Genomic DNA, 14,434 nt, shown 5'->3' with positions numbered 1-14,434 from the left:
ATTCCACTTGAAACCCTATGAAGGTCAGTCTTGTGAAGAGGAAAGGTTTGCACCTTTAAGGGCTCTGTGCCAAATCCTCCACGCAAGGCGGTCCACTGGAATGCACTTCCACTGACACATAACATCCGTTGACAACATCCCTGACCTCCTGAGGGAAGTGGTACTTTTTTATTACATCCCAGAGAGCTGCAACAAGCAGACAACATGAAGCCCAAATCTCTTCCATCAAGGTTGTTTGACGGAAATTCTGCGTCAGGTGAAACTCTGAATGTGCGAGCAGCAAAATATCAACGGCATGTGGATCACCAAGAGAGTCTGTATCACTCTCACCACGATGACAGCCAGTCAGCGGCAGACAACGGCAGGCAAACTGAGAGGAGTCACAGAGGAGTTCATTTTGCATTGCTGCCGGAGAGGTATGAGCCTTTGGTGGATGAGGAGGCGCGAGTCGAGGCAAAAGAAGAGAAGAAGAAAAGGAAGAAAGAAAAGTACAAAAAAGTCAAGAAGGTTGGTGTTGCTGCTTTACATTTTCTTGAATTGTTGATATTCAATTAACATGAATCTGTGTGTTAAGGTACTGTAATAGTTTCACTGTGGTTAAGTTCAAATGTGAACAATTGCATTAATCAGCCTCAATCAAATTGTTTTATTCGATACATTATTGAAATTCATAGAAATTGATCTACAAAAATCTATTGCCACCGTCATGCCACATGTTTTTTTCGAAAATGTTTATTTTGCTCAGTATGGGTTATTTTCGAAATTTGTGTTCTATGCTGTTGCTGCATAATTCCCATTCAGTTAGTGATTATTGAGGTAATAACTAGTCGTAAAAATGATGCAATTGTGTACAGCTTTAAAGCTCACAAATCACTAAAGTCGTAAAATGAAACAAACTTAATCATCCCAGTGAAGCTTAAAGCTTCCTATAGGTCCCCTCTCTGTCTGCACAGACAACATGTGAGCTCATTATCAGTGGTGTGTTTACTGGACAGATTGCTTCATAATCTAAACTTGTGTGTGTGTGATCGATAAGTAAAGCTCAAACAACATAATTGTACTAATACTGATTACCGTTAGTTAATCAGTATTCATGTTTATCGGTGACCAGGCAATCTTTGTTTGTATCGAACATTAACACACTCTTATTAGTAATTCATATTAATTACGGTATATTGTTATTGTGCTGTAAATATACTGTTTCATATTACCATAGTTGGGTGTTTGACTCAACTTCCAAACGTATGCGTACCTATATGGATGCAGAGTTTAATAATAAGTTCAACTGGAGTCATATTTACACACTACAATGAAAAGGATACGATTACTGTTTCACATTTTGTTCATGTTCAGTGAATATGAACTAATCGTGTATTTCTGGTATGAAGATCCTTGATTGAGCCAACTTTTGTCTGTTTGTTTTCTTGTAGTTTCCATTTGGGTAAGTTCAAATGTGAACTCCATATATAATATATGCTCAATATGATCAATCAGCCTCATTCAAATCATTCTAATACATTGTTGATTATTGAAAAAACTCTGGAACCAGTAAGTTAATGAATCTACACGGTTGGTTGACTAAAAGTAATGAAATTATTGCCGATGCAAGTTTTATCTGAACTGAAATCAATGAGTCAAAATCACCTTTACCCGACAAATCTGAATTTGAATCCTAGACTTCGGATATAGTTGTCAAACTATCACCATACTATCTATACTCTTTACACTATTATTATGTCATTAGTTTGGTCATCAGTTGTAAGTTTAAATATGTTCTACTGGTGAGTAGAGTCTTTCTTACATCCTACACTGAGGAAGAAGGATTGTTTTTGCTCTATTTTTCTAAAACATCTGGCTTCCTTTATCCGCTTCAGCCGGTCAGGCCGTTCCGGTTCAAATAGTACAGCAGACAATAGTGTTCGCTGGGCTGTTTGTTTACATTTCAGGGATAAATAAAGACTGCGCCTCTCCTCCTGTGGTGCTATTGTTCTAAAGGCCCACATGAGCAGGTTTTCTTTCAACAGTTTCTGCCTGAATTCATGTCAACGCTTAATTCCCATATTTGTTAAACCTAATTCTGTCAGAAGCACTCATAAAGCTTTGTAGGTGAATGATGTGGGAATACAGGTGATAATTACATGGTTGTGTGGTTTAATTCACTTGAATCCTACTCTGACTGAATCTCAGAATTTAGATTACTGCACTATTGTTTAAGTCTGCAGAGTTGATGATTTATCAATGCATGTATGTTTGTCTTTCAGAATGTTGGCAAAGCACTGCGCTCCACCTGGAAGTGTCTAATGCTTGGCCTGTACAATTTTGCCCTCGGCTACTCTACTCCAATCACGGTGGCGGCTACTTTCGTCCCGGACTTTCACCCCGGCAGGAACACGACCTGAGCCCGGCCACGTGCACCTCCTCTGGTAGACACCACACTGTAGCTACATACCAGTTAACCCATGGACACTGACCAAAGACTTTTTATATGTTTAGAATGTTTTAAGTATTTGAAATTACATTTTTATGTTTGTTTCAGATTAATTGTAATCAGAATATTCTTATTGTGTTGGAGGCACAATGAAGTGGTTAATGGGCCTCTGTCACAGCAGACATTTTGACTCGTCAAAGTAGTTTCTATTAATATTAATGATGTTCAACGAACTGTTATGGTAATATATATTTCATCAAAATATTTCATTATTTACACCTGGGGTTGTCTTATGCGACATTTTGATCTCATCAATTGTTGTAGCTGTAATAATATACAGTTTTAACCAGATTTACAGGCATATACACAGTTCATAAGAATGAAATAAATTACAGACAGAATCTGTAAAATTCCTCTTTGCATAGACCCAATGTGTATGTAGGCTATGTACTCTTTATCAAACCTAAATTACATATTGCTCATGCACAAAATATGTGCATTTTTCACTTGGAGAATGTTTTTTTTTTTTTAAAGCATCTCGCTGTTGTTTGCATGTGTGCAGAGGGATTATGTGGGGATGTGGCATCTGCAGCAGGACAGTAATGACTGGAACATTTACTGTAGCTGCAGATAAAGTGAATCAGGGCGAATACCCCTTACAGGCAGGAAACAGGGAAGCGATCATCAGTGACGTACGAGTGAATCAAGGCTGAAAGGGTGTGTGCAGGCGCAGGCAGAAGGAAACCAGGCCAACTGGACCACTGATCTCAGGAGCATCAGACAGATGGCCAGCAGACTGATGGTGATTAGGAGGCTTTGGATACATTTCTTTGGAGTAAAAGTTAAGATGATTATCAGATTGGGACCATATGGTGTGACTTTTAAAGGTAGTTTCTAAAATGTACATGTATGAGTTTGTTCAGTTTGGAAGTTTTTCTTGTCATGATATTTGTAGGTTGATGTGTGATCAAATGTTAATAAACTGTGCAACAAAATAATTTGACAATGGTGGACAAAGGAGTGTGAAAATACAGTAACATCTTTAAAACAAATCAAGTAATAACACAAACTCGTAATTTCCAGAATCTTATTGAACATACAAAGACGGAAGCTAATGTAAAGAAACTAGAATTGTGTGAGGGAATAAAACAAGGTTGCTTTCAAATGCCTTTGTTGTCACACAGTATTAACACCGTATGAAATAGCACAGCTACAGCTACAGCACACTGTTGGCAACTGGCGAGTCTCCCAAGACCAGGAACCTATTTAGTTTGAACTCGAAGTCAACGGGACGTTCAGCGGGAGAGCGGTAGTTCCCTCTCATGGTTGAGCTCAGGTAGGGAATGAGCGCGCAGTTCTCTTCAAACAAGGCCAGCTTCTTTTTGTACTTCTTGCGGGTGTAGTCTGTGCTCTTGTTGTTGAAAGCTTTAAAAAACACATTTAATTCATTAGTTGGATAAATCATAACATAATTGCCATCACAATTATTAAGTTCAATTTCACACATGATGTTTCATTTTGGCCTAAGGCAGCCATGACACCCTGCCTACCTTTCAGGTAGAAGGCCACATAGAGGAGTGATGATCTTTGTACGCTGAGGAAGGGGTACTTTGGTTTGAGACACCCAACCGCTGTCATGGCCTTAATGACGGATACTGCGACACCCTAAAAAAAATACAGACTTTACTCAAGTAAGGCGGATGTCAAAGAGACTTCCGAAACATAAATATCAAATTATACGTTTGAGTTTGTGTCTGACCTGTTCCAGATAGCCCAACGTTGGAAGGGAGGTGAGGGGTATAGGTTCACACAGAGGAGGCACTTTAGTGGGCAGCTTCTGGTCCCAGTAGGCTTCGGGATTCCTTAAAAGATAATATTTCAACACTTCCTACATTACAAGTAGTGTAAAACGTTTCGATATTATTGATACGCACAAGTAACCTTGTGAAAAGAACACATGACTTCCAAAACGTTTCAGAAATACACAAAGACATATAGCTCCGCACCTCAAAAACTTGTCCTGTTTCTGCTTCGTCTCAAAAATGTAGATCTTTTCTCGGTATTCAACGGCATATTCCATCTTTCCTCGAACCAGAGCTTCATACCTTGGGACAAGTAAACCTTCCGTGAATCGAGAACTATCTCACGCAGTAAAGAGTAGTGGGCAGTAAGAAGAAATCTGACACTAATTAAATCCGCTTGACATATTCTTTCTATTTGTGTTGGCATGAAGTGGGACATTCTGTCGATTGCAGATGTTGCAGTTTTTAAGAATTTCTTATTATTATTTACATTATGTGCTTTCAAAATGCACTTTCTAAGGAATCTAGTGAATCAGGGCAGAGACCACTTCATAATTTACTAAAATTGATAAGAAAAATAACCTCTATTAATCCATTAATAAAGTAATGCCAATCATGTATCAAAGCCCACACTGACTGATTTGAATCAACAGTTCTAAGCGTTTTATTTGTTTCTATTCACATCTTAATTAGCTGTTTGGTTGGTACACAGCACATATTGTCAGTACATATTTCTGCACACTTTGCATTGACGTCTTTTGTTTTGGGTCTTAGAAAATATTTTCTCAAGAAATGAGGAAAAAGTGAAGAATCATGTATGTGTCACCGGTAGATTTGAACATAATACCCCTATAATGTTCAATGTAACATACCTTTGCTTTCCATCCAGATAAGTGACCGGGCAGAAGCCCTTCATCTCAACTTGCTGTGGGAACCTGTTTTTCACCTGAATCTCAGTGATCTTTCTTGGCAACAGGTGGGGTTGTGGGAGAGTGTGCACGCAGCCAGGAGGCACACAATGATCAGGTGTGGTCAGGAACCGCTGTGGTTGAGAGAGCGACATACAAATATTTGTATTTTGTTTATCCTGCACGATTTCATAGTGTGACACACAAATAATTGAATGCACCGGATAGGGAAACATCTGTTTATTTGGACCAGCTGGCGGCTCCACTACACTGACCTCTAAATGGTCTTCACCACACATCTTGTAATAGTGTCCCTTGTACTCAGCTGCGTGAGTTAAGGCTGCACTTTCTGAGCAGTCCACCAGGTGGGAATGTAGAGCCAGGCAGACGGGGCAGTAATGACCGAACTCGCTAAGCCGACACTCCAGCTCCTTAGGTGTGATGCACAGTCTGTTGATGGAGGCTGCTTGTCCTTCGAAATTAAAAAGCAAAGGGAGGATGAACTATGCTTATGGATTAAATGTAAGTTTTCATAGCATACAGGGTTTGGCAGGTATTTTACTTTAAGTGTGAAAAGCCCTGTTGAGCTGATTTCTGGATAAGCTTCTACTTACCGCTGCACGTCCTCCCCAGGTAGTTGGTGATATATTTGATGCTTTTGCTGACCTCGTTTATAATACTGTTCCAGATCCACCATTTGCTCTTCAAGCCATCGAGCAGGATCCAGTTCTGATATTGTCCACGGAAGTGTTGCCTAACATGCTCCATCTCCTTCCTGTAACAGAAGTCACGAATGCGGTGGATCTCTGAGCTGTCGTGCGTCAGGTGAGGCCTGCAGCGGGAGGAGAGCGGGGTACACGGCACGTTTTCATACATTAACTTTGAAGGTTTGTTATTTTTAAAACAGCTCTCACACTTGTGATTTCTGATGTGTATTTATAAAGATGATTATAGTTGCTGTTGGTGTGTGTTTTCTCACTAACTTGTTGGGCTTCATCTTGTCCAGAAGGCCTCTCCTCAGCACCTCCAGTGTGTCCAGCTCCAGCTCAAAAATTAGCATGTGAATGATTCTCCGAGACCCAATCAGCTCTGACTGCTGAAGTGTCTTCGGAAAGCCGTCCAACACGTACCTGGGATTAAATATTGTCTTCTCAAACACCCTCAAGCAGCAATAAAAGTACAGCATGTGCAGATTTCTTGAGTTAGGATAAAGTCTTTGGCTTGAAACAAAAAAAAAAGCACTCATTCTAAGCTAAAAGTTAGGATCTTTTCAAGCCTTTAGTTTTCATAACTTAATGGACCAGAAGCCCTCAGCTTACCCTCGAGTGCTGCAGTCCGAGTTCATGAGCACCACCTCCAGACACTGAATGGCCAGTTCATCAGGCACAGCGGATCCCTGGGAGAGATGCTGTTTCATCTGGACAGCCAGATCGGTGTGCTCGTGAGTGCTAAGCACCGTATGCACAACACTGCCAATGGACAGATGGGCCAAGCCATAATTCTGAGCTAACATCTGTGCCACTGGAGAGTTAAAGCAAAGTGAAAGAAATGCAGAACATGAAAATAAAGCGATGAATAAGCGTTTGAGAAAGTGTAAAACAAACAACTCTGTGTGGATGATTTTGCAGCTGTATTGAGTCTTACCAGTGGTTTTCCCAGATTTGGGTGGTCCAACAACTGCTATTTTAACAGGGGGGGACTGGGTGGGCTTTGGCTGCCTGAGGTACTTCAAGGGGTTCAACATAAATGTGTTGCGGTTCTCCTTAGATGCAAAGAAGTAGATATACTGATGGAAGATTAAGGGATATGTGGTATTGAGAGGCCACTGCAGAGGCTGGAACAAATCTCTCTCTTTGTATTGCTGTAGAAGGGGGAGGTGTGTGTAGAAAACAGTATGTTAAATTAAAATACACTATGTACGGGACAGTCAGGCAAGTATTTGAAATAAAAAAAGACATAGTGGCCATGCCTAAATCACGCCTACCTTTATGGGATCCCAGCAGCCAAAGGCACTGTGGAGCTTATAAGAGGAGCGCAGCAGCTTATGTGCCAGGCTGTATGAGATGGGTTGGCATCTTTGGAAGAGTGACTCCCTGTTGGTCAGCAGGGGCTGGATTATCTGGAGCAGCTGATGCCGCACAATACGGAGCTTGCGAGAGGAACTGATTGAGACTTTGGATATGTTTAGTTCACTCAGGAGCTCCTGATGGTAGAACAGCACAAAGCAGGATGTAAGAGTTTATGGAAAATTACAATTTCTTATGTAACTTCTATGTAATTCTCCCGACTGTGCCAAAATCAAATATAAAAAAGGGTAATAAACGTGTATGTCTGGCTACTTCATTAGGTTTTGTGTCTTTGTACCTTCACAGTATCGAGGCTGTTTTCATCCGTCGCATAACGCTTCGCTATCTCCACCTCCAGCCTCTCAGACGCTGCCTCCTCAGTCTCCTCATTGTCAATGTCTTTGTTTTCCTCCTCTAAAGGAAACTCCTCCTCCAGCATGGCCTCGATCTCATCCTCTTCGTTACCTTCAGCTTCATCCCCCTCATCGTCTTCTTCATCCTCACCATTTCTGAGCTAATATGGAGATAGGAGGAAGGACGGTTAAGCAGTGATGGAGAGGGGATGACAGTGGTAATAATGAGTTTGTTTACCTTTGTTTTTGCTTCATTTGTGAGTTCGGCCCTTCTCTTGACAATGCTCTCCTCCTGTACCAAAGAGATTTACTTGTGCCAGATACTCACACACAATCCACAGTCACTGTCAGGACAGACTGCAAGAATAATGCACATAATAATGTTGGCAGGGAAGAAATTCTTCCGAGTTGTCACTTGCTTACCCTGTTCTTCTTCCGTAGATCACAAAGAAGGTTCAGCTGCGCTTCGCGGTGGTTGTGGCGCTCATGCCAGCTCTCCATGTATGTCGGCAACAGACGCTTCTGGACATCTGTGACGTCCACCGTCATCATTACCACAACGTCAGGGAAAAGCTGTGTCTGCAACATGTACTCCACCTCGTCGGGGTTGCGAGGGAAGCCCTCCAAAATAAAACCTGTAGATCTTCCAAGATGGAGAATGGTAAGGTCAACAAATACTTTGTGTCGCCAGGTGTACAAAAAGAACACATAATGTACATAAATACATATATAATGTATTCCGGTAAATAAGTGTAAGATATGTATGGAAGTGTATGCATATGAAAGGTCTGTATGTGAGCCTGGGTTGTTAAGAGGGGAAAGAAGCAGAAAGGGAGCATTCATGAGAGATTTATTTCATGATTTATTAAAGGAACATTTTTGGGGAGTTACGCTTATTAAGAGTTAATACTACTGTACATTACATTAATTACAGTAAATGTGACGCATGGGGCAGGAAGAGAGTGTATTTTGTGTTTGTGTATAACTACATGTATGGCTCCTGTTTCCAGAATGGTGCGATAACCATATCCAGGATCTGTGGAGTCAGTGGATCTCCATCAGACAGGTAGTCTTTGATTGCTTTTTCCTCATCGGTCAGAACCACTTCCTGCTGTAGACACACCAAATATCATCCTCACAGGCACCATAATACTGGAAATATTACAGGAAACCCTGCTACAGGGAAGTTTATCAAAAGCTGACCTCCGTGTCATTTGTGTTGGCGGATGTCTCCTGCAGCTCCTCCGTCTCCTTCTCGACCTCCTTCCTGGCTTCCTCTATCAGGGCCTCCAAATGCCCAGGAGACTCCTCTGAATACTCTACCTCATCAGCATGAGGTACCCGCTTCTTTGTCTTGGCCATGATGAGCATTTGGAGTTGCTCTCTGAACTGAATATGAACGATGCCAAGCTGCTGGGCGAGCCACTCACCATGAGTGGTCTTGCCTGACCCTCGGGTGCCGAGCAAAAGGATCCGCAGGACAGGAGGCTTGGGTAGAAGGTGATAAGATACTTGTTAGGGACTTTTAGCTTTTCTTACTTTGACTTTTTCTTTCTCTACTTATGTCAGCTTGTACCTTGAGAGGCTCAGTCTGTGCAACAAATTGAACAGGGTTTTGAAGGAAGGAGTCCCTGGCTTCGAGGCTTGAGAAGTAGAAGGTCTTCTCACGGTACTTGGCGGCAATTTCATCCGTACACGGACACAGAACATTTAGTGTTTTTAAGGCCACAGGGCAGAAATGATGGGTATCGCCTAATAACCTCTTGACTGTTGTGTCACCCTGCTTTCATTGAGAGGAAGGAGATGCTGTTGTTAATTGGCAACTAAGCAGTAAAAACAGGCCTGTATCTTCAATTGTAGTATTATAGACGAGTGTATGAAGTAAAAAATGACTTATTTACTGACTTCACTCTCCTCCTCAGCTGCGTCATTGTCACTGCTGCCTTCCTCGTCTTTCTCCAGCTCAGCCAAGGCCTCGATGTCCTCTGCCTCCTTGACGAGGTCCATTGCTGACAGCTCAGAAGATACATGCTCAAAGGGTTCTGAAAATCATGTAAACCAGATTGGATTAAGAGTTTTTCTTACCAAACACGGCATCTAGTAGCAGTAGTAGTCACATTATTAGATAAACCATGAAAAAAACACGTTTGTCGCAAATATATAACAGTTAGAATTAATTGACTTGAAACCTGACTTTCCATTCTGGCCAATTAAAAGAGATAAGGTTTGTGGTGTAACACAAAAAGTATGGACTGTGATTGATACTTGAAGAACGGTTGAACTCACTCTCCATTTGATGGACCATCTCTTGAAGCAGGTTTTCAGGGCTTTTGGCGCCCATCTCCAGTACTGAGTGGACGATAGTTAATTCCAACTGCATTTGGTCCCATTTCATCTCCGGGTTTTCTGGGTAACCCGGGTCGCAACGATCGGGTAGTTCCACGGGTTGAGCAACACAAAATGGAGATGGCGATGGGGAGAGTTCAAGACAGAATTAGAAACGTTGATCTCGTTCAATGCTGCTTTTAGGGTGCTTACATACAGGATGGTTTGCAAATATAAAAAAGGGACTGAAGGATCTAAAACAATAAAGTGTTCAACTGGTCAACACATTGAAGTGCAATGACACATGAACACTGACAGAACTTTAATATATACTCAAGTCTACATATTTAAATAAAACAACGTTTTGTTTGTGATGAACTGTTCCTGTGTCTCGTACCCTGATTTCTATCACTGTCTGTGAGACAGAAGAGGATGTCTGGGAGGATTCCAGCTTCCTGTAAGGCATCCATTTGGGAAATGTTGTTGGGAAAGTTGTCAAGCACCCAGCCAGCATTAGTTTCAGCCTCTTCAATCTGTAACATCAGAATTCAAGCATGTTTATAGATGCGATACATATATATATATCCCAGCTCAAGCTTGTGTAAATGCAGCTGCCATGTTTCAGGTTTTTGACATACCTCTTTTACACGCTTCTGCAGTACCTCAGCATACAGGCTGAAGGGAGATGTGCTCATATGTTTAGCTTCTTCCAGCGCAGATAGCGCCATGGCTTGTACCTCTGGATGATCCTCCGTCACTGAAAACAGAAGAAAACATTTGCCAACAAATATGGTATATTATGCTGTCACATGGGTCACATGTTCAAATAAATTAATATATAAATACTATATGTATATGTATATAATACAACAGTACAGGTGATAGTGAAAATCGTGATCATCAACAAAACCCAACTTGCCTGAATTCTGCCCGCCATCCTGCTCCATCTTCATCCTGATTCTCTCTATAGCGATCTGTGTTGTCTCCTCTTTCACTTTGTCAAGCCTCTCCTGCTCAACCGTGGCCAGAACCGGCTGCACCAATGCCTCCAAATCAAGCACCAATGCATTGTAGTGCTGAGCTAGAAGCTTACATAGAGTGCTCTTCCCTGCCTGTGGAGGTCCAATGATGGAAACTCTGCAAGGGGGTCTGGGCATCGGAGGAAGTAAATACCGTCGGGGGTTTGTGACAAACTTCTGGTAGGCCTCCTCAGATGAGAGGATGTACAATTTGTCCTGGAAGCTGCGGAAGGGTTGAAATGAGAGTTGGTTGACATTTTTACCTCATTTGAAGCTAGATAGATTCCTTACCTGGCCACCGCCTACAAACGATCACTCACCCCACACAAAATTCAGGCATGCCAGGAATGACCTTGCCCTCCTCTAGAGCAACAGGACAAGTTCGGCTCCAGCGGCTCCTTCTCCACCTAAAGCCAGGGGCCGCTGTCCTGGAGGACATTATTCCCACTAGGTCTTCCTGGAAAAGAGATGGAGTTCAATTTTGGAATGGATTTAGTGGAGAGAGTATGTTTGAAACGTCTGTTGGAGCATAATTTTAAAATATCCAACAACAGGTACATTTATTGCGTCACCATCACATTTGTGTTTATAGATGTGATATATTTGAAATACATTTTTTGAATAAAATCTGAATATGGTGACTAATGACAGACCGTGTCAATGTCCTCTGGCAATTCGTCATGATCAGTCTGGTGGAGGAGGACTGGAATGGAGACACGCTTTATTGCCATGGATTCAAGACGGAACATTACAGACTAGAGACAAAACAATAAACAAAATAAATCAGCCCACAGCATACATGGGTAGTTGAACATGTGCCACACAGACAACACTGCTGTATCAAATTCAAGCCAGTGCCATGACTAACATTGCCGACTAATTAAAACATACTATGGTGAAAAGATACATTTTAACAGCATATGATGCATTGTTTATTATCATGTTTGAAATGTTTGAATGTATCCCTCGTGTCTTTACTGAGTGCAGCTCTTCAGGTGGGTTGTTTCCATCCAGCTCCAACACGTAGAGGGGGTTGTGAGCTGCTATGTAGTCCTGAAAAAAAATCAATTAACTTACAATTTACTGGGTTTATAGAATAGGAATTTAGTAACCAGCGTGTCCTCTTACCCTTCATCCGGTTTGATTTAGAGCAGAACATTAAACCTGGTTGTTTAATAATTGTATTCGTCTGTCAGACCATCTCTTTATCAGCAATTATATCTCAGGTAATGTCACACAAACCACAGAGGATAGCAAAACGTTCTTAGATACCCGTATGATATAAAAATACTGGTGGCTTTCTCAATAAATAATACACAAATGCAATATCTTTGACAGTACTCTGGCTTGAGAGGCAAATCCCCCATCAGAGGGGTCTGATATTCATCGTGGGACTGCACATAATCCAATTACAAAGATCATAATTTATGATGTGTAAGAAATGGATGACTGCCTGTCAAACGATTAGCCCAACTTATAGCTGCATTATGTGCATTTTGGAGCCTTGGGGTAACTCACCTCCAGTGGTCTGAGCATAGTATCGTTGTACATCTTGATTCTAAGAAAAACATTTTTGGCCAAATTTTCTGGCGTCCACACCATGTGGCCAATAATATCCTTTTGGAGTTCCTGCAAGGAAAGCAAGCCCAATTTGAATAACAGGAAATCATGACAGCACAGACAGGCTTTCTTGTTTACGGTTTAAGGTTTATGGTTGTGATAATAATTATTCATCGGAAAATAATTCTAGAAATTAGAATGAATAAAGTCAAAACAAAAAGTCAAAATCCAAATTTTAAAATATGATGACATTGGGAATTGCAGGAAATAATATGAATACTACTCTCTAACGCCAAAGACAGGACCGGTTAAACCCAGTGGAAAGAGGTGTTTTCCCTTAGGTCGTACCTGCTCCTCCTCATCCTCCACTTCATCATCCTTGTTCTCCCTCTTCTTGTTAAACACCTCCTCACGCTTCCACTGTTCCCTGTTGTACAGCTGGCCGGTCTCTGGGTGCTGCTTCAGACCCGACAGCCGATGGACCAGGTCCTTGTCTGCACACTGGTGGAGGATGGCAGTGTTAAGTTCACAGATGTACGAACGTTTGTCAGAATATGAACGTGTCCAAGGTAATATGAAAAGGGTTACCTTGATGTTGATGATGAAATCAGGTGTTAGTTTGAGGTTTTTGATCAGCTCGAGCTGCTCATGAATTTTCAGACACTCTTCTGACATGAACGGCAGACAGCTCAGTACATACCCTGTGTAAAAAACACATGTATTATCAAGTACAAGCAGTGGCACAGCTCACACTGTAGTCTTTTGTGCTAAAATGTGCAATCTGAATACATGCCCACTATGCTGGAACTGATTGAGCTGCATGATTTACCATAGTGCTCCATATCTGGTGAGTTAAGTCTGGCAAGGATCAGCTGGAGCACCATGTCTTCTGGTACACTTTTACCCTCAGATAAGATATTCAAGAGCTAAAAGAAAAAGAAAAGGCAATTCATAAATACAGTATATATACACAAACACATGACGTTCAAAAGGATCACTTTACCTTTGATACTCACCTCTATGCCTTGCTTTGTTTTATTTTCCAAGTGTGTGTTTAACATATCTGTATCTGAAAAACCATAAAAGCTGGTGAGAAATATCTGAATTAATATGGGTCAAGGACCAGAAATACAACGATTGTACTTACCATCAATTAAGATACACTTCCAGGACTCTGCAATTTTTTTGGCCAAGGTGGATTTGCCAACACCCTGTCACAAAGAGCACCACAACATTCATGTTGAGTCACTGGGTTATAAGGAAGGTATTAGAACAAATGCCAGTGTTTTGATGTGCTGGTGATCAGTTGTGGGGGCTGGTAGCAGCACTCTCCACAGTGTTGATACTCATTGTGTTTATTTATTTGATGTAATAACTTCAGGCTCCATGCATATAGATATACTAGCAAATCCCAAATGATGATGGGACATCGCATTATCTATAAACAGGTGTATTTCAAATCTTCAGCTTTACCCGAGGAAGACAATTCATATGTGTGTGGAACCATTTCTGGTTGTGTTTCATAATGTGTGTATAAGTGTGTGTGTAAAAGAAAGATAAATACCGGTCTTCCAACAATGATGAAGCAGGTGGGTTTGGCAAGAAGACCCTCTCTCTCAGCTTCATCTTCTATTAGGTTGTCCACTAAACGGTCTACTTGAGCTTCTTGAATATCAATGTGACATACAGAGAGAAGGGCAAGTCATAAGACAGAACAGTGATAGACAGTTTCTCAATTTCTTGAGAACAATTAATCATTATTTTTAATTAGCCACAAGTAATTTCTGTAATATTTTAACAGAAGTTGACTCACCATTACTTTGGAGCATTCTTATATGCTTTTTATCCATTTTATCATCGTTTGTTTACTAGAAGAACGTCACCTTTAACAGTTAGGTAACCTAACGTTTGTTGTTAATAGGCACCCGATACGGTTACCGTAGAAACAAACAAACTAAGGGGGAAGGGAGGAG

The 14,434-nt window shown here is 41.2% G+C and overlaps 2 protein-coding genes across 2 annotated transcripts; one reads left to right on the top strand and one right to left on the bottom strand.

Moving 5' to 3' along the window:
- Positions 1-204: 204 nt before the first annotated feature.
- Positions 205-3,299, top strand: LOC306793072 (required for drug-induced death protein 1-like; the record flags this gene model as incomplete). Its single annotated transcript, XM_079290523.1, has 2 exons — positions 205-507; positions 2,262-3,299. The coding sequence occupies 2 exons, from the start codon at positions 205-207 to the stop codon at positions 2,397-2,399; spliced, it is 441 nt and encodes a 146-aa protein (XP_079146649.1). The 3' UTR covers positions 2,400-3,299.
- Positions 3,300-3,644: 345 nt separating this feature from the next.
- Positions 3,645-14,290, bottom strand: ak9 (adenylate kinase 9; the record flags this gene model as incomplete). Its single annotated transcript, XM_079291184.1, has 33 exons — positions 3,645-3,853; positions 3,979-4,093; positions 4,188-4,290; positions 4,435-4,533; positions 5,103-5,272; positions 5,414-5,610; positions 5,753-5,970; positions 6,122-6,268; positions 6,458-6,659; positions 6,783-6,999; positions 7,123-7,341; positions 7,503-7,718; positions 7,796-7,849; positions 7,981-8,200; positions 8,547-8,668; positions 8,761-9,045; positions 9,134-9,337; positions 9,463-9,599; positions 9,844-9,963; positions 10,280-10,415; positions 10,521-10,639; positions 10,802-11,124; positions 11,222-11,358; positions 11,555-11,656; positions 11,880-11,954; positions 12,420-12,530; positions 12,810-12,962; positions 13,050-13,162; positions 13,291-13,387; positions 13,478-13,530; positions 13,609-13,672; positions 14,026-14,126; positions 14,275-14,290. 33 exons carry the CDS (start codon positions 14,288-14,290, stop codon positions 3,645-3,647), a joined length of 4,854 nt encoding a protein of 1,617 aa, XP_079147310.1.
- Between the last annotated feature and the right edge of the window lie 144 nt (positions 14,291-14,434).

This window comes from Melanostigma gelatinosum (genome assembly GCF_949748355.1).
Source record: "Melanostigma gelatinosum genome assembly, chromosome: 19".
Taxonomy (NCBI): domain Eukaryota; kingdom Metazoa; phylum Chordata; class Actinopteri; order Perciformes; family Zoarcidae; genus Melanostigma; species Melanostigma gelatinosum.
The sequence above is the reverse complement of the archived record's forward strand: the minus strand, read 5'-3'. Positions and strand labels throughout refer to the sequence as shown.